General features: G+C 47.7%; 1 protein-coding gene across 1 annotated transcript; it reads left to right on the plus strand.

Annotated features, from left to right (window-relative positions):
* The first annotated feature begins 1,133 nt into the window (after positions 1-1,133).
* LOC118857266 (60S ribosomal protein L9-like) lies at positions 1,134-1,732 on the plus strand. The gene has a single exon (XM_036767938.1). It carries the CDS (start codon positions 1,144-1,146, stop codon positions 1,720-1,722), a length of 579 nt encoding a protein of 192 aa, XP_036623833.1. The 5' UTR covers positions 1,134-1,143; the 3' UTR covers positions 1,723-1,732.
* The last annotated feature ends 18,961 nt before the right edge of the window (positions 1,733-20,693 follow it).

Genomic DNA, 20,693 nt, shown 5'->3' on the forward strand with positions numbered 1-20,693 from the left:
TTGATGGTAGTGGTAGTTCTCCCAAGAGCTCATGTCAGCAGCAGTGACCGATGGAGGTTCAGAATGAGTCAGACAAGACTCACTAGGACTCTGCCCCTTCCATCCTTCCAGCTTTGACTCATCTCTCCTGTCCTCCCTGGTCCTATCACTTGGGAAGCATCAATTGGGGTGACATGGGGAGAGTTATTCTTATACACACCCACTGAGGCTCTTTTTCTAGGTCTTTGTTTCTTCATCACATTTCTGTCAAGACTGGTAGCACCCAAAAGACATGCATGGCCTTTCTGAATTTTTAAAAGAATGGATTAGATTAAGCCCTGTCCAGTTACAGCATGCTGTGATCTTGGCAGCTTAGAGAGAGTGCTAGCCCCGGGGTCCAAGAGATCTGTGTTTGAATCTTGTCTCTGACATTGACTAGCTATGGAGCTCTAGCAAACCACCTTACCTTTATAAGCCTCATTTCCTCACCTGTAAAATGGAGACATTAATGGTGACCAAATAGAAATTAATGACTCCATGAAACAAAAAGGAATCTTAAAACAAAATCAGAAGTCTGAAAAAACTAGTGGAAAATGTAAGTTTTTTCATATTTTCAAAAACTGACCTAGAAAACAGCCAAGGGGAGATTATTTTAAAAATCATTGAGTTTTTGGAAACCATGACCAAGAAAAAAAAATAGCCGGGATAGAGAAATTTTATGAAGTCACGAAAGAAAACTGCTCAGATTTATTAGATCTAGAAGATAGAGTAAAAATAGAAAGAATCTGCCAGTTACCTCTTGATAGAAAATCCAAAATGAAAAAAAAAACCAGGAAATTCATAACCAAAATACAGAGCTTTTAGGTCAAAGAAAAAAAAATAGAAAGCTGACAGACGTCTTTGTAAAGAGTGAGGGGCAGGGAGGGAAAGAGAAAAAAGCAGAAGCAAATAAAATGGAAGGAAATACACAAGAAGTATAACTGCAAAGGTGAATTAGATGAGCTCATCCTTAAAACAGAAAAGCAGAGTGTAGGGGACTAGAAACCAGCATTAAACCATATGTTGTTTTCAACATACATACAACATACAATTACACTTGAAACAGAAAGATTCATACAGAGTTAAAATAAAGGGTTGGAGCTTTTTGGCCCGTTCGCTACCAGAATGAAGACCATTCTAAGCAACCAGACGGTCGACATCCCAGAAAATGTTGACATCTCTCTTAAGGGTCGGACAGTTATTGTGAAGGGGCCCAGAGGAATCCTCTGTAGGGATTTCAACCATATCAATGCTGAGCTCAGTCTCCTTGGAAAGAAGAAAAAGAGGCTCCGGGTGGACAAATGGTGGGGAAATCGAAAAGAACTTGCAACCGTGCGCATAATCTGTAGTCATGTACAAAACATGATCAAAGGCATTACCCTGGGTTTTCGTTACAAGATGAGGTCTGTGTATGCTCACTTCCCCATCAATGTTGTTATTCAAGAGAATGGCTCACTTGTTGAAATTAGAAATTTCTTGGGTGAAAAATATATCCGAAGAGTGAGCATGAGACCAGGTGTTGCTTGTGCTGTTTCTCAAGCCCAAAAAGATGAGTTAATTCTTGAAGGAAATGATATTGAACTTGTTTCAAACTCAGCTGCCCTGATCCAACAGGCCACAACAGTCAAAAACAAGGATATCAGAAAATTTTTGGATGGCATCTATGTTTCTGAAAAAGGCACAGTGCAACAAGCTGATGAATAAGTTGGAAAAGATGCCAAAGGCCGTGTCCTGAGGAGTCAACACTTATTCAGATGTCAAAATAAAAATACTTTTTATCAAAAAAAAAATAAAGGGTTGGAGCAAAATCTCTTATGCTTCAACTGAATTTAAAAAAGCAGGGGTAGCAAACGAAGCAACAGCAAAAATGTACGTGATTAAAAGAGATAAACAGAGAAATTACATTATGTAGGAAGAGAGACACACACATATATGATGTATGTATTTGTTATTGTCATTTTCTTTGTATGTGGAATGTCGATCTTCCATCTATCTATCTATCTATCTATCTATCTATCTATCTATCTATCTATCTATGTCTATCTGTCTGTCCGTCAGTCTGTCCGTCCATCTGTTGGTCTGTCGGTCTGTCTATCTATCTATCTATCTATCTATCTATCTATCTATCTATCTATCATTGTCCTTCATGCTCAAAGAGGACCAAAATGATATCACTATGTTGGGGTCGAGGTCTGACTGTGTCTGACTGTAGCTGTTCAGACCAATACAAGCTTGGAAAGCTCTACCACAGGTCAAGCGTAAATAGTCCATATGAACATTTAGAGTGGAGATGGCAGCTCATATTTCCTTTGATTTACTGCAATTATGCTTTATTCATAGAGCATAGCACATTCTTTGATGTGAATATATATGTATGTATACATATGTGTATGTGTGTGTATATGCACACATATGCCGTGTGTGTGTGTGTGTGTGTACACCCCTAAAATTAGAAGAGAAGTAGAAAAATGGGAAACATTTTTGCAGCAAGTTTTTTAATATTTCCAAGACATTTAGGGAACTGAGTCAAATTTACACAATTAAAAGCCTTTCTCCAATTGATAAGTGATCAATGGGTATTTTAGAGGGAGAAATCCAAGTTATGAATAATAATATGAAACAAAATGCTCTAAATCACTAAAATTAAAGAAATAAAAATTAAAACTACTTTGAGGCACCACCTCACCCTTATCAGATTGGAAACGTTGAAGAAAAAGGAAAATGGGAGATTCTGTAGGGCTTTAGGAAAATAGGTACCTTAATTTGTCGCAGGTAGAGTTGTGAACTGGTTTATCCATTCTGGAAAGCAGTTTGGAACTATGCCCCAAATGCTATTAAACTGTGCTTACACTTTGACCCGGCCATGCTATTATCAGCAGAAAAGGACCCAAATGTGTGAAAATATTGATAGCAGTTCTTTTTTTAGTGGCAAAGAATGGGAACCTGAGGGGGATGCTCATCAGCTGGGGAATGGCTGAACAAGTTATGGTGCATGAGTGCCATGGAATATGTGCTAGATGAAATGACGAAGGGGATGATTTCAGAAACGCCTAGGGAGTCTCATATGAACTGATGCAAAATGAAGTGAACAGAGCTGGGAGGAAAATTGGTGCAATAACAGGAACATTGTAAAGACAAACAACTTGGGCTGGCTCCAGAACTGAAGAGCACACTGCCCAGCCACAATTTCCTGACTCATGATGAAGCTTGCTGCTCACCTCCGGGACAGATGGAGGAATTTTATTTAGATGTGGCTAAGGTAAGATTCTCCCCCTGCCTTGAATACAAACACATGCACACACACACACACACACACACACACACACACCCTCGCGCGCGCGCGCGCGCACACACACACACACACACACTGCATACGTACATATACATATATATTTGTAACAGGTTTTGTTTTTCTTGCTTCCTCAGTGAGTGAGAAAGGGAAATGGGAGAGAGAACTCAGAACCGAAAATTTTAGAAAATGAGGGAAGGAAAATCCAAACTGAGGGTTGGTAGTGGTTACCTGATGCAGAGGTGAATGAGAGGAATAAACTAGGTCCACAACATACACATGCAAAGGATAAACACAAAAATCTCAGCAACTAGGACTCATTATTTCTGGGAAAACTGTGAAAATTATTGGAAAACTGGAAAGCAGCTTGGAAGAAATGAGGTGTAGACTGATGCCTCAAACCATGTACCAAGAGAAGCTCTAAATGGATACTTGACTTACATAGGAAAGGTCACATCATAGACCTATTTCAGGACAAGAAAGAAATTCCCTTTCATATCCATGGAGAGGAGAAGAGCTCATGAGCAAAAATGGGCTAAAGAGGATTCACAGAAGATAAAGTGGGCACTTTTTATTGCATAAAATTTCAGGAAAAAAAAAACAACTTTGCACAAAAAACCGAATGCAGCTAAAATTAAAAGGCAGACAAGGTAATCTGGAAAAAAATCTTTGTGGCCAGATGTCTGATAAAGATCTCATTCCCAGCGTACAGAAGGATCGATTCTCTGACCCTCGGGGTCCTCTTTTCCCGGTGGCCTGACTCCTTTGCCTCTGGTACCTGGTGAGAGGCTTCTGGTAGGGAAGACCTTGGGGGTCTTCTCCCTCCTCAGACCTCATGGCCCCCAAACGGGCTTTGGCTGCATCCGTTTTTCCATTCTAGGCAAGGGAGGCAGGTGAAAGCCATTTTGGCCGACACAGCCCCGACCTCAGGCTGCAGGGATGCTCAGGCTTACCTGACCCAGAGCTCTGAACTTTGCCCCCTCCCCAGCTGCTGGTTTGCTGCGGTTCAGTGAGAGGCACATTTCTTGGGTCCTTGTCCCTTATTCCTCATTCTTTACTATGCAGCTCAGAGGGTACCCTTATTTCAAGGGTCCACACTGTCCCGGGGCCTCTCTTCCTTGGAGATGAACTGGAATCTCTCCTGTCAGGGCCATGTCAGCTCCTAGTCTAAAACTCCGTAAATCTCAGTGTTGAGGGCCTTGGGTCCTTGGGTCAGGGCATGGCACTTTTCCATCAGGCTTTTTGCCTTGACTGCATCCAGCCTGTCCTTGTCCCCAGTGCAGATACTGCCTTATATTGTTGCATGGATGCCTCAGGAAGCCAACGGGATGATAGAGAGGCCCAAAGCTTCCAGCCCCTTCCTCAAAGTTCCAAAGGTCCTCCTGCAACCAGGAAGTGGAGACCAGGGATTGCTCATCTCCCTCCCTGCTCCCTCCCAAAAAGAAATGATCTCTCCGAGTTTCTGGAGCAGCTCCTGGCCCCAAGATGCTGGATGCTTGGTTCTCCTGGTCCGAGCTGGCTGATGATCATTTAGAGCCGGACCCAGGATCTGCTCAGGTTTGCTGGCTAAAGGTCCTCCTGTCCAAGGTGCCCATGGTGGATCAAAGGCTGTCTGCATTCAGCCCTGTTTCTGTGATGGATGGATGGATGGGACGCTTCTCACCTGGTCAGGGCAGCAGTCACTCTAAAGGCTTGCGACAATTTGATGATTTCCTCCTTTGAGCCTCGCCTTTATACACAAAAGGGGTCATTTTGGGGCTTTGCTTCTAGCTGCCAGACTGAAAATCTGGATTAAGAAACACTAGTGCGTATCAGAGACGTCTATCTCAGAGCTTCTCTGTTGGCCACTACTAGACTATTTCCTAACAACATAAATCCAATCTCCTCTCCCATCCTTCCTCCCACCTCCCCAACTCTCACTCTCACTGTTTCAAACTGGCCTGTAAAGACCCCTAGTTAGCCCAGGAGGGAGGGAACTTTTAAAATCAATGGGTGGAGATCCTCATATGAAAAAAGAGAAAAGAAAAAGAACAAGGCTTATCCAAAGTTACTCACAAGTCAGGGGCAAGCAGGAAGACGAATGTGGCTAGGTGGCTCAGGGCACAGTCCTGAGCCTGGAGTCAGGAAGCCCTGAGTTCAAATCTAGCCTCAGACATTTACTAGCTGTATGACCCTGGGCAAGTCACTTATCTTCAGTTTCCTCTCATCTCTGTGCTGTCTCATTTGATCCACATTAATGCCAGGAGGCAGGTGCTATAATTGTGCCCATTTTACAAACTAAACCCATTGACCCCAAGCTCATGCTGAGGGTCAGCAGGAGGCTCTGCCCCCTCTGTGATCCTGCCCTTCTCCAGGACAATGGAACGGCTGTGTGACCTCAGGCACGTTCCTTGCCCTTTCTGGGTCTCAGATGTTTTGTTCGTAAATGAGCGTCCAGGGCTGGCCGACTTCAGAGGCTTCTTTTAGTTCTAGGTCGATGGCCCAAGGTCCGGTGCTCTGCCTGGAGGACCAGGCAAAGGTGGGTTGTGGCCCTGGGAAGTAGAGACTCGTACTAGCTGTGTGACCCTGGGCAAGTCACTTAACGCTGGAAGGACTGGGTGAATAAATTGGTACAAAAACCTTATGATTTTACCTCTTACTTTAATTGTTGTTTTCCTTACCTTTGGATAGAAATAATAATAAAACACTGCATCAAGTATTCTCAAAGTCCTATCCTTGGACCTCTCAGCCTCAGTTTCCTTATCTGTAAAATGAGGGCTGACAGCCCCCACTTATAGGGCTGCTGTGAGGAGTCAGTGAGGTCACATGTACGAAGCCAGGAAAACCTTCGAGCGCTGGATAAACGCTGGCTAGTATCGACCAATGAATATATGGATATTATCTATTATTCCTGTTTGCCAGCATTGAGTGGGGGTGAGTGCATTAATTCAGATCTTTGCTCATTGTCTGAAATCAGTTAGAGAATAAAATCAATGTTCAAAGACCCTGGGATTTCTTCTACCTTGGAGTTGGACGTGATCACACACACACACACACACACACACACACACACACACACACACACACCTGATTGGCCCCACGTGTGAAAGCTCGGTTCAGCATGTACTGTACCGAGGCAGGGCAGTGGGGAACCTCCCGCACGCCTCACGTCGACGGTCCCACATGTGCTTTCAGGCCTGCTGGCAGGGGACGGGTTAACTTTTTTCCAGTTACCTCATCTTGGCCCCTGGTTCCACGGAAAAACAAACCATCTGGTAATAATATATCTTTAATAGCTGTCTGAGCCTGCGGGAAAAGGTTGGCTTAATTTCCTTGAAACCAAGAGCAGATTTAGATTAAGTTGGGATGGTGGGAGTAGAGTAGGAGGCAAACAGTACGAGTTTTCACACACATGTATGTACACACACACATGAATGCACACGTACACACACGTACTCAGGACTTCCTCCTAGGATGCAGACAGGTCCTCTCCCTTCTGAAGCTTCCCCCAGCTCAGGCAGCCTGGCCTCCCCAGAGACTCGAGCCCCCAGGTGGAGGGAGGCACAAGGCATGAACTGGTCCAGGGCTATGGCTCTGTATGGAGGGGATTTCCTGGGCCAGGGTCCCCTGGGTGCAGGCTCCTGCAAAGGCTGCCATTTGGGGGTGGCTTGGCAGCAGAATTCTGCCTGGATTCATGGAATCCTAGAATTGTCCCAAAGTCCACCTGAGACTTTCCTTTGGGGGAGCAAGACGGTTCATTCCACAGGCAGCATCCCAGGTCACCTCTTCATTTCAGAAAAAGAGGGAGCAGTAGAAAGGAATTTGAGCTTCTCCCCTGGGGTGGGGTTAGGAGTGAAGGGGGTTAACAAAGATTTAGACCCACACAACTATCCCTTGGCATTTCCATGAGACTCCCCGCCTCTGACCCCTACTCTCTCTCTCTCTCTCTCTCTCTCTCTTTCTCTCTCTCTCTCTCTCTCTCTCTCTCTCTCTCTCTCTCTCTCACACACACACACACACACACACAGTCTTTTCATGGGTCCAATTTCCTCTCACTCATTAAAGAAAGGACTGGTATCCTGTAGTTCATGGAAGGACTGGTTCCTAGCTGGCTGCACGTACACACGGTCCTGCAGCAGCTTGGAGAGGCCCAGCCTTCTCAGAAAGCCAAGAATTGCCCAGGCCAGGGAGCCCCAGGGCCCTCCACCAGGAAGGTCCAGAACCCCCTTCATGGAGAGCTCCCTCAAGCAAAGGCCCCCCAGAGAGAAGGGGGCTCCAGGGCTCTCCCCCAGGAAGGACTTGGTCTCTGCTGGTGCTCTCAAGGCACCAAGACATGGTGAGCTAGGTCCCACAGGTGATAGTGTCAAGCTGTGCTGCCCATCAGAGCCATGCCTCAGTGCAATAGAGCACCTCTCTCCAGTTTCTGTCCCCTTCTATCCACCTTCCATGTGGCCACCCCTCAAGTCATCTTCTGCAAGGCCAGCCCTGGCCCTTCTGCTGCCTTGCTCAAGAACTTTCCCTGGCTCTCTGTCCCTCAGGGTCACTCCGCTTTGTGCCTGGAAGGTTCCAAGAAGTACCCCTCCTCCCTGTTCTGAACCTCTGGATACCGCAGAAAAAGCTTAGTGGCCAGACCCTCCCTATTTCAGGGTCGTCCCAGTGAGGTAGGGCTGTGTTTGTCTGTTTATAGAACAACAGCCCCTGAACAGCCCTGGGGACCTCTCCCCTAACCTGCAATCTCCTTCCTGGTTTGGGGTTACTTGAGTGAGTGGACAAGAGAGGCTTGCCCTCTGCTCAGTACAGAGGCCCTTTCACAGCCAAAGAAGCTCCAAGTTGAAAGCACCCCCAGGGGCCATCTAGCCCACCTTGAAGCTATAGAATGCTTGGCAGGGTCTCCTCAAGCCCTCCTGGGAAGCCCTTCACTGAAGAAAGCCTTATAGATGCAAGCAGCTGGTGCGTAGGGGTGGCTGCCAGTAAGAGCTACTTGGGGATGGGAAAGGCAGGGAGAGGCAGAGCACCTGTTGGCCAGGCCAAAGACATGGAAACTTCCAGGGATCTCTTCAAGGAAGCAAGGCCCATGGTGAGCCACTGTTGCCAAGGTCAGGCTGGGCGTTTGATTACAAAGCATTTGGTTTTGATTCTCCATAAGTTTGGGTCCAAATCTGAGCCAGGTTGGAAAGCATCAGCTGACGTGGCTGATGTGGAGCCTTTGTGAGTGTCTTTAAGTTTTGGACACTTGGGAAACTCTCCCCCATCCCTAATTTCCACGAGACTCTGTCCTCTGGGTGGTTTCATTTTGGTCTGGGATGGGCTGGGGGAATAGGGAGGGCCAATGGAGAACAAAATCTTGCCCATTTGGAATGGCCAACGGGCACTCCACCTTTGGATAGCAATCTGTCAGCCTTAGGTTGGGAGCCCTGGTCCAAGAGAAGTGTGCTGGGTATGCTGGGTGTGCTGGGTGGGCAGCTTCTCCTCCGGGGTGAGGGGCAGGAACTTGATTCCCTTACACACAAAGCCTTTTTCTATTTTTACCCTCCTTCATCAGTATAGATTGCCAGCATCCTTGATTTTCTTAAATGGAGAAAACTGAATTTAAGCAGAATCAGAGTGTCCCCCTGTCCCCACATGGCTCCTGATTCTGTCCTTTGGGGTTCAAAGAGTCCAATCCTTCTGCATCGGAGACCTGTATATGTTTGATGAGTTAGCCCATTGCTCTCCAAGTCTCCCCTTCTCTTGTCCAGGTATCTCCTGGTCCTTCAGCTGAATGCCCATCCCCTCACCCTCATACCTAACGTGAGACGCCCAGCAGAGAACGTGACCCTGCAGAAGTGGTCGGGCCAGGGCAGAGGGCAATACCACTGTCCCCCTACCCCAAACCAGGGACACCTTTGTTTTTCCCCTTTGTCCCCAGCACTGAGGCCAGAGCCCTGCCCCAGCAGGCACATAAGGACCCACTCTTCAGTACAGTCAAATGGAGAGGCAAGGAGAGGATGGGGCACGAAGGGGAGCCCCTTCTCGTGCCTGCTCCCTTTGCACCGGCCTCCACAGCGGAATCTGTGCATGCAGCTGCTGCCCCATGGCTGCACAGAGACCCTTCCCATGAAGAAGGGTGAGCTCTCACACCCTGCCTCCCCCATATTGGATCTTCCTTGAGCTGTCTGATGGCTGATACTCCCACAATTCCACAGCCCCAGGAGGCCACATTTCAGCCAAGGTCCTCCTATGATCTACCATGGACTCCGTGCGTCCTGACTCCAGGCTTCCTGGCCCCTTTCTTTTTCACTCATGAAACTCATGGGACTTGGTGGAATATGGCTGTTCTATTCATCCAGGGGAGTGTGGTCATTTAAGCACTGCCTTCCAAGTCTCTGGCTGCTTGGAAATGGATTTGTAAGCACCCAAAGTTAACCTGTCAGCACTGACTGAGGCAGAAGACCCACAGAGAAGTCTGTCCAGAATTGAAAGGACTTAGAGCCCAAAGGGACCCTGAAGACAATGTAATCCCACAGGATCATAGAGGCCAGCACTTTCCCTGTTCAGATGAGGAGGCAGAGGACCGGAGAGGGGAAGCTCTTTGTCCAATGTCACACAGGATGTCAATGGCAGATGCTCTTCCTGCAGATTCTGGCTCTTTGCACAGCACCTCACTGCCTGCCATCTTCATTTTAGAGTGGGAGAACCTGAGGCACCCAGAAGGGATGTAATGTGCCCAAGGTCACACTGAACCCTCTGGGTAAACCCCAGAAGCACTTTAACTGGCTAGGAGATTTCTGAGTCAGTCAATGAACGTTTATTAAATATAGCTAGGATTGCCATAGTGCCTGGAGTGCTGACACTCCCTCCTTCCTTTTCCTCCCACTCTCTCCTTCCTCTTTGAATTCCTCTTCCCCATTAATCAAGTCCCCAGCAGCTCACACCCCACTTGCTCCACTGTGATGACTGGGTCTGTCCCAGTCAAAATGCATCCCCAATCCTTACGGCATGCATGGCCCTGACGTAATGTCTTCTGGTGGAATCTTTGCTTCCATTGTGTAAAGTTCAGGCTCCTGGAGGGATGCTGACTGCAGGCCACATCTGAAACAATACTGGCACAATCTTCCATTTCTGAAGCTAGTGAAAACACTAGGAGAGAGAAGGTGGAGGGATTGCAAAGGAGTGTGTGTATGCTGGCCTTCTCCTGATCTCTGCTAGCTGTCTGGGGTCTGCCCTAATTCTGTTTTTTTTTTAATTTTAAAAAAATTTTTTAAAGTTTTCAACATTCACTTTTATAGGATTTTGAGTTCCAAATTGTTTCTCCCTCCCTCCCTTCCCTCCCCAAGACAGCACACAATCTGATATAGGCCATATATGTGCAATCATATTAAATACACTTCCATATTAGTCATGTTGTGAAAGGAGAATCAGAACAAAAGGGGAAAACCATGAGAAAGAAAGAAAAGAGAGAAAGTAGTGAGCTTCAATCTGCCTTCAGGCTCCAAAGTTCTTTCTCAGGATGCGGATAGCATTTTCTATTGTGAGTCATTTGGAGTTGTCTTAGATCCTCATATTTCTGAGAAGAGCCAAGGCTATCAAAGTTGGTCATCCCACAATGTGGCTGTTTCTGTCTACAATGTTCTTCTGGTTCTGCTCTCCTCACTCAGCATCAGTTCATATAAGTCTTTCCAGGTTTTCTGAAGTCTGCATGCTCATTATTTCTCAGAGCACAATAGTATTCCATTACATTCATGTACCACAACTTGTTCAACCATTCCCCAATTGATGGACGTCCCTTCACTTTCCAATTCTTGTCCATCACAAACAGAGCTGCTATGGGGGGCAGGGGTCATCTCAGGTTCCTTTCTTTGCACTGAGTTTTGTGAGATCTTCTTGGGGTCAGAGGCTCTAGTGCCTGGCCCCAAATGATTTGATTTTGTCAGCTGTGTTCTTCATAGGATGGAGTTCCGTTGTGATTCTCCCCAGGCATACAGGTTGGCTGCCCTCAGTCACTGAGGCCTGGCCCCTGATACTTCTCTGAAAAAGAGAGCCCCACAGCTGAGGGGAGGAGCTTCACCTCCTCCCATCTTGTCTTGGTGAAGTTGATTTTGAATCAAGGGTAAAACTTTACATTTGCATCATTTTTTGGTATTTCAATGCATCTATGATCTCCTCAATGTGAGTAGTTCCCCAGTGGTGCAGATAGCAGCCCATTATACTGTGTCTCATGTAAGTGTCCTCCTAGGACAGCTCTACCAGGGGGCTTCTCTGATGTCCTGAGAGATCTCTTCACACAAATGAATGCCATCGACTGGTGCCCATGGGCCATCTTTAGGCCGCCCTGTCTGCCAATACCTAACCTGCCCTGCTCCTTTCCCAGTCACCTCTGTCCCTGACAATGTCCTTCATGTCATTTCTCATGCTCAAGCCTGTGTTTCTGATAGCATTGTAGGGAGGGAGAGCATGGGGATGGGAAAGACAGCCTTGGGAATGAGCTGTTGCTGTCCATACTTCCCACGTGGTGGTCCATGGTCCTTTGGGTAGTTTTCAGCCCTTATTCTTTTGGGGCCTTTTAGGACTCAAAGTCACATAGTTACCTGATGAACATGGTGGATAGAAAAGCAGGGGGCCAACAGAGCCTGAGCATAGTGGCAGGCAGAAGCCCGTGGGGGGTTGGGTGGTGCTTTTAAACCACACAATGTGTGTGTGTGTGTGTGTGTGTGTGTGTGTGTGTGTCCCACTGACCACGTGCTTTCTCATTAGACCGGGCCCCAAGTTTCAGAAGGATTTCTCAGTGCAGAATGGCACCACCAGGATCCATCTCTGACCCAGGCCAAGACTCTGAGGGCCTGATGCTCAGAGGACTGGGCAGCTGGGCAGGAATTAGGGACTCGAGGCTGCTTTGGTCACTCCTGGTCTAAGACACTGGTGATGCTCAGATAAGAACTGAAGGTTAGTGATGTGTCTGGCACGTGCCTAGAATAGGCCTGATTGGCATCTGCCTTGGACCTTAGCGTGTGCAAAGTGGCTGATGGGCATCATTGTCATGTCGCCTCAGAACGCTCCTGCGAGGTGGGGAGCTCCCATTTAACAGACAAGTAAACTGAGGCACAGAGGTTTCGCTGTCACAGAACCTCGCGGGAGGGATTCAGACCCCGGCTCTCTTTACCTTGGGGGCTCTGTGTTGTAGCCCGCTGCGTCTTCACCTACATACAACGTCCCCAGGAGCAAGCCACAGAGGTGCTGTGGAATGTGTACGTGGTTGGTGCGGGCACCTTAGCAGCCTCTCATTGCCGAGTTCTTTGGAATGCTCTGAGTGAGGGATATCACACAGCCGAAGATGGCCGAGGGAGGGCTGAGGCCGGAGTTAGGGGATCTCCCAGCGGGATGGCATTGGAGCCGGCTGAGGAGAATAAGGGCCCCCAGCCCCCAGGGTGTTGTGAGAATCAAAGGAGAGGATGCCTTTAAAAAGCCCTTGGCACCAGTGCCAGGCACACAGTAGGGACCACATAAATGCTGCTTTCCTTCCCTTCCCCTCCCTTACAGGGCTGTGGTGAGCACTGAATGAGTAAACACAAATAAGGTTCTTTGCAAATCTCCAAGCGCTGTATAAATGTTTGTTATTGTGGTTATTAATTATTAGAACCAAGGGCGAGGGGTTCCGAGGGAAGAGGGCATGCCCGGGGGGGGGGTACTATCACAACCTGTAGAGGGAAAGGAGGGTGGGGCCTGGGGAAAGGCCCCTGTCTTCAGCAATCAGCTTGAGAGCAGCTTGGCCCCGGGGGTTGTGCTTCCACTTTGGGGCTCGCTCAGCCAAAAGCTCTGTCTCCGGCTTTGAACCCATCACCCGCGGGCAGCAGAAGGGCTGGGGGCAGGGCCCGGTGTCCTGGATGGAGAGCACCCCCCTTCCCCAGGCCCCCAGGCCTCTACTGGACAGCTACGAGCCTGACGGACAAAGGTACCCCCAGAAAGACACCCACCGCTCCTTTACCCCTTCTAGAGACCAGCTAGAGTGAATGTGGATTTAGAGTGCCACCTGCTGGCCGCCAAAGGAGAAATGACCCCCATCTTTCACAAGACTTCCATGCCCACTAAAGATTTTCCAGGAGTGGAGCTGGGGATGTACTGAACTAGCCCCCCTCACAGTCTCTCCACGGTTTGTGGTCCCATGGTCCCCAGCGACACTCTCAAAAGAGAGCCAGCCAGGGTCAGGACAGCGAGTCTATAATCATGGTGGAAGACGAGGAGACCTGGGGTCTGGTCCTAGTCTGGTCTCTGCCACTAATGAGTAATCGCCCCAATGTTCGTCTCTCCCTGGGAGATGACATTTCAAACCGGTGCCTTTGGGGCTTCTCTAAATCAGAGGTCCCTGAATGTCACTCCCTGGGATGGAGTCCTGCTTGCTCCACCTAGTTCTAGCACTGGGGCAAAGTATGGGGAGCCCGGAGAGTAAAGTGGACCCTTTCTGTGAAGCAGGGGCTGTCCATGGGACAACAATGGAAAAAATTCAAGTCATTCCTCCACCCCATTCATGCAAGCCTGACACAAGGAGCCCCAGCACCTGGGGGAGAATGAAGATGGTGGCCATCTCTCATCAGGGTTGCTCAGAGTGTGTGACTTGGCAGGAATTACGGCTGCCCTCAGAGCTTAGGTGGTGAATCGAGGCAGATGCTTTAGCCCTCAGAGCGGTCATCAGTGAGAAAGGAATGTGTTTAATGATGGTGGAGAAGATGGCTACTATTTGTACCTTTGACAAAGAGCTGCCACCCATAATCTTGTCCACATCCCTGTCGAGTAGGTAGGAGAGTTAGGGCATGAGTGGGAAGGGGTAGAGCTGCTGGCCTTCAACTTCCTTACTTTGGACCCCCACTCTCTACTCTACGCTGAAGCAACCAGGAAACAAGCCAGGGCAGACCCAGTTCTGGGCTCTGTCTGCTCAGCCCCTAAACCCTGGGAAGAGGATAGAAACCTCAGGCCACCATCCAGATGTTTGGCCCCTAAGATGCTACACATCTGGGTAGGTAAGAACACCCTGATGACGGATTGGATTTTTCATCTCTGTGCTAGATGACATGTGAATTATTCCAGAAGAAAAACCTGACTGAGTGTTGTCTTTATCTCTGCTATAAAGTACAGCACATTTGAGAGAAGAAAAGTGAACTGGAACTTCCCCTCACCCTCCATCCTCCTCTGAGGCTGAGGGTGCTTGCAGGAAGCTCTACAGGTTCTGGCCTCCTTCCTGGGCAAAGCTCTCTAGCCTCTCTGGAAGGGGAAATGGGATCCCAGGCTGGGAAATTCTCATTCCATCACTTAGAGAATGGCAACATCCCACTCATTAATGATGCCTCTTCACCGCAGAGGATTTGGGCATGACAGGCATCTTCCTCCAGTCTGCCTATGTCACCCCCCTTCCCCTCCCCCAAATAATAAAGAAAAGCCTTTGGTGGCTGCTTTTCAGCTCTGAAGGCTGAGATTGCAAGCCTTCCCTTCACAATCTGGCTTCAGCCTTTTCTTTCCAGCCTTATTTTGCACAATTCTCCTTTACCTACCCCTTGTGCCAGACAACCTGGACCACCAGCTTAACCTCCCCAGGGCTCTGTAAAATGTGGTAGTTTGACTAGATGCCCTCATCCTAGAGCTGTGATCCTAAATGTGACCCTGAATAAGTCACTTGGCCTCCTTAGCCCTTGCTCTCCTTATCTGTAGATTGAGGGCGTTGGACCATAGGCCTCTGATGTCCCATCCAGCTCTATAAGGAGGAGGAGGCTTCCTTTGGGACATTCCCCCCCACCGAATGATTTGGCCCCTGGCGCTACATGCAGGAGAGCTCAGGGAGCCAGGCCAGAAGGGAAGGGCCTTCTCCCCGACTGAAATTGAAATTAAATGTGGGTTTTCTTTTTAAAATTTCTTTCCTCTGCGTCAAAACCACTACAAGCCCCTGGGTTCCTGACTTGGCCAGTCCTGATTTAAAGCAGGAGTATCTCTCTTCTTCCACCCTCAAGGTCGGGCATCTCTGGGGCACCTTATGGGCCCTGCCAGTTGTTTCTGGATGTGTTTAGGGAAGACAGAATTTGGAGAGGCCAGATAACGAGCCAGCAGGCTCCCCAGTGAAGAGAACCTTGTGCGTGCATGAGGGGTTGTGTGTGTCTGTAATTGGGCCCAAGTCTATAGAATCAGCAGATGTGGCCTACAAATTGAGGGGGAAATACTAGATAATCAGAGGCTTTAAAGGTTTGGCCACATGCCTGGGCTTGAGGAAGACTGCTCATTAGGCACGACTATTTCCTTCAGGAAAAACTGGCAAAAACCAGCGCTCCCCAGGCATGAAGATAGCAAAAGATCTAAGGAAGGATTCTTCGTTCAAGAATGGCCCCTCCTCCTTTCTCCCCCAACTCCAATCTGCTCCCAAGCCCCCCCAAGCCATTCCCCACCTCCAACTCCAGTCTGCCCCAAGCCCCTCCCCTAAGCTGTTCCCCTCCCCCAACTCCAATCTGCCCTAGCAAGCAACGCAAATGGCAGAGAGGGGAACAGGGCCAGAATTTACCCAAAGTCTTCAAAAAGTGAGATTCAACAGAACCTCTTTGTGTTCTATGACGTATAAGGGAGTGTATGGGGGAGGTGGGAGGGCTTTCCTGCCCTGCTTATCCACCTTTGGGGCCTGTGTGATCTACCTAATTCTCACCCGCAGCTCCGAGAAGCTGTAGCTCGTGCAGCAGCCACATCTCAGTAAAACTGTCTTGGCTGATGGACTAAACCAGACTGAGGGTCACTGATGGTCCTCAGCCCCATTGGTGAGGCAGGGGGACGTCCACCCCAAGTCTGTGAAGACTTCCACTGGTAGAATGGGTGGATGAGAGCAGTTTGCTTCAATGCCATGTAGGCGGCCTTAGAGCTCGGTCAGACATCAAAGGTGCAAGGTCGTCCGACGCATCCCAGGCCATCAGCGGCAGTTTTGAATTTTTTCTTGCTACTCAACTTTGATGACTGGAAGAAAGATCGAGGCTGATGGCTTTGTGCAACTCTGCCTCACTTAAATCCAATTCATGACCAAGTCAAGAGGTCGCCTGTGATGTCACTGGTTTTCAAAAATTTGGGAGGAACAACACATGTGCTATTCATCCAGCCCACACGCAAAAGAAACCCCCACCGTCACATGCCCAGCACATGCTTGTCTAGTCCTTGCCTGAGGACCCCTACAGAGGGGGAGCCCTCTCCCACCTCCTGAGGCAGCCCTGCCTGCTTTGGGACAGCTCTCCTGGCAAGGAGGGTTCTTCTAACTTCAAACCTCAACTGGTCTCTTTGCAACTTCTCCCAGCATTCCTGGTTCTGCCCCAGTCTGTCGTCTGTCTTTTGTTTTCAGAGGACAACCAATGGCATCACGGGGTGATGCTTTGACTTCTGTGTGAATTGGATTTAAGTGAGGCTGAGCTGCTCAGAGTCATTGGTCTCACTCTCTCCTCCAGAGTGAACAGAGTCCAGTGGCAGGACAAAAGTCGGGATGACTGGCGATGGCCTGGGATGCAGTGGATGACCAACCTTGGCATCTTCGATGTCTAACTAAGCTCTAAGGGCTCTACAGAGCTCTCTTCAGTCACCTTCATGGCCACTGGGACAAATTGTTCTCCACCCATTCTGCTGACGGAAGTCTTCACCGTTTGGGGTAGACATCCTGTACCCCACTGATGGGTCTGAGGTCTGTGGGTTACCTTCCACCTAGGTTAGCCATTCTGCAGAGATGGTTTAGGGGCTGTGGCCGCTGCACATGGTCCAGCTTCTTGGAGCCATGCAGGTGGACACCCAATGTGCAGCCCTCCCACCAGAGGGGCTGATCCTCCCTGGACACCACTGCAAGTCTAGACCCTCCTTTGGATCTGGTGGAGGCGATGTAAAAACAAAAATGTCAGAGGAAGCATTTCTTTTTAAAAATTAATTTATTTTTAGTTTTGATTTACGGCATTCAGTTCCTCAAGTTTTTGAGTTTCAAATTTCTCCCCCTCCCTCTCCTCCCCCCTCCCCACCCAAGATGGCATGCAATCCGATATAGGTTCTACATATACCTTCACACTAAACATATTTTCACAATAGTCAAGTTGTAAAGAAGAACTATAACCAATGGAATGAACCACTAGAAAGAAGAAACAGAACAGAAACAAAAACAAACAAAAAAGGAGAACAAATAGTTTGCTTCAATCTGCATTCGGACTCTGTAATTCTTTCTCTGGATGTGAATCACTTTTTCCATCATGGGTCTTTTGTTGCTGTCTTAGAACCTTGCGTTGCTGAGAAGAGTCAAGTCTATCAAAGTTCGTCATCACAGACACAATGTGTCTGTAATTGTGTATAATATTCTACTGGTTTTCCTCCCCTCACTCAGCATCAGATCATATAAGTCTTTCCAGGATATTATGAAGTCCGTCTGCTCCTCATTTGTTATAACACAATAGTATTCCATGACATTTATATACCACAGCTTGTTCAGCCATTCCCTAATTGATGGGCATCCCCTTGATTTCCAAATTCTTTGCCACCACAAAAAGAGCTGCTATAAAATATTTTTGAACATATGGGTCCTTTTCCCACTTGTATGATTTCTTTGGGATACAGCCCTAGAAGTGGTATTGCTGGGTCAAAGGGCATGCACATTATTATAGCCCTTTGGGCAAAGTTCCAAATTACTCTCCAGAAAGGTCAAATCAGTTCACAATTCTACCAACAATACATTAGTGTTCCAATTTTCCCACATCTTCTCCAGCATTTATGATTTTCCTATTTTGTTATGTTAGCCAATCTGACAGGTGAGATGTGATACCTAAGAGTTGTTTTGATTTGCATTTCTCTAATCAATAGCGATTTAGAGCATTTTTTCATATGCCTATAGATATCTTTAATTTCTTCCTCTGAAAACTACCTGTTCATATCCTTTGACCATTTATCAATTGGGGAATGGCTTCTATTCTTATAAATTTGACTCCATTTTCTGTATATTTTAGAAATGAGGCTTTTATCAGAGCCAATGGTTATAAAAATTCTTTCCCAATTTTCTGCTTCCCTTCTAATCTTGGTTGAATTGGCTTTGTTTGTACAAAAACTTTTCAACTTAATGTAATCAAAATTATCCATTTTGCATTTCATAATGCTCTTTTCTATCTCCTGTTTGGTCATAAATTCTTCCCATCTCCATAAATCTGACAGGTAAACTATTCCTTGCTCTCCCAGGTTGCTTATAGTATCAGCCTTTACATCTAAATCGTGAACCCATTTTGACTTCATTTTGGTATATGGTATGTGATATTGATATATACCCATTTTCTGCCATACTATTTTCCAGTTTTCTCAGCAATTTTTGTCAAATAGTGAGTTCTTCTACCAGAAGCTGGAGGCTTTGGGTTTATCAAGCAGTAGATTACTATAGTCATTGACTACTGTGTCTTGTGTACCTAACCTATTCCATTGATCCAACACTCTATTTCTCAGCCAGTACCAAGTAGTGTTAATGACTGCTGCTTTATAATACAGTTTTAGATCTGGTATGGCTAGGCCACCTTCCTTAACGTTTCTTTTCATTAATTCCCTTGATATTCTGGACCTTTAGTTCTTCCAAATGAATTTGGTCATCATTTTTTCTAGCTCTATAAAATAATTTTTGGCAGTTTAATTGGTATGGTACTAAACAAGTAAATTAATTTAGATAAAATTGTCATTTTTATTATATTAGCTCGGCCTAACCACGAGTAACTGGTGTTTTCCCAATTATTTAGATCTGATTTTATTTGTGTGAAAAGTATTTTCTAATTGTGCTTATATAGTTCCTGGGTTTGTTTTGGCAGATAGATTCCCAAAGATTTTGTAATGTCTACAGTATCTTTAAATGAAATTTCTCTTTCTGTCTCTTGCTGTTAGGCATAAAACATTTCTTTAAAAAGAAATTTAGCCCAAAGGGAAAGAGGGAAGATTGTAGCTAGAGGAGATAGAAGAGGGAGGGTAATCATGAGTTTTTTTAATATCAGGGGAAGCCTTGAGCATGATTATTGGTAGAAGAAAAGCGGCCACTGGGGAGAAGTCCTGTGATGTGCCCGCAGCTTCTCTGCTACTCTAAGGGATGCTAGGGGGCACCACAATGCACAGAGCACTGGGCCCGGAGTCAGGAAGACTCGCCTTCCTAAGTTCAAATCCAGCCTGAGACACTTACTGGCTGTGTGACCCTGGGTGAGTCGCTTCACTCTGTTTGCCTCATCTGTCAAATGAGCTGGAGAAGGACACGGCAAATCCTGCCAGTATCTCTGCCAAGAAAATCCCAAATGGGGTCACGAAGGGTTGGGTATAATTGAACAGTAACTACTGCCACCACTGCTGAAATGTTGCCAAGATTTTTTTCTGAAACATTAAGAATCTGATCTCGAAGTGGCCCCTCTGAGCTTTCCTTCCCAAGGCTCTGGTCTTCTTCTCTGACAATTGGGGGGTGGGGGGAGGGCAAAATCCATGCTGCTCAGATTCAGATGAGTGAGGTTGGAGATAACAGGGAAGAGGCAGGAGGCAGGAGGCAGGTGAGGGGCTCCCCAAAGCCACCCTCCCCATGGGCTTCGGGCTTCTGGCTCAAAGGGCTTGGGGTAAGGCGTCCTCATCAATCCTCCTGACCTGTGTCACAGGTAGCCTGGCTCAGAGTTCCCACCCCACAACGTGTCCAGTGCTGGGACAGTTGTTAAGGCAAAGATACAACCCCTGACCCTGAGGAGGGTAGAGCTGCCCCCTGCCAGGCCCGCCATTGGCGTGGAAGGAGGCCCAAGAAGGCGGCTCTGCTCTCCATCTGATCAATCACTTCCCAGCTTTATTTTCGAACATCTGGCCCAACGTGCACTGCTCTGGGCAAGTCTTATGGTACAGAAGGCAGGGGAAGATTTAGGTGGCCTCGGATGGTCTGGGCTTATGAACAAAAGGTGTCTCAAAGCAAGCTGAAGCAGAGAGGCAAGTGGGATCTGGGCAGGGGCAGGGGCAGGGCAGCAGGCTTTGAGAGGGAGAGCAGAGGGAGAATTACTGTGCCTGACTAGGAGGAGTGGGCCAAGGGCCCCTGGCCTGCCTGAGGTGAAAAGGAGTGAGCAGGAGCCTGGGCCCTGCAGGTGAAGCCATATACACTGCAGATGCCCAAGGGAAGGGGACTTCTGCCACTTCATAAGAGTCTACACTCATGGGCTTGATGTTCTTTGCTGTTTAAAATGTAGTTCCACACACAATCAATCCACCTCAGTCCCCAAGCTTTCAGGAAGCACCCACGAGGTCCCGGACATTGTGCCGGGTACTGGGTGAGACAGTCCTTGTGAGGTAATCATGGCAGGGGCATCACCTTCACTTTGCAGGTGAGGAAGCGGAGGCCCACATAGGAGGACTGCCTTGTCTGTGGTCACACGGACAGCTAGAGCCCGGCTTTTCTAACTCCAGGCCT

The sequence above is a fragment of the Trichosurus vulpecula genome, chromosome 7, assembly GCF_011100635.1.
Source record: "Trichosurus vulpecula isolate mTriVul1 chromosome 7, mTriVul1.pri, whole genome shotgun sequence".
Classification (NCBI taxonomy): Eukaryota; Metazoa; Chordata; class Mammalia; order Diprotodontia; family Phalangeridae; genus Trichosurus; species Trichosurus vulpecula.

What these genes read in the sequence shown, in the direction of transcription:
- LOC118857266 (XM_036767938.1), top strand. Translation starts at nt 1,144, where the DNA reads ATGAAGACCATTCTAAGCAACCAGACGGTCGACATCCCAGAAAATGTT.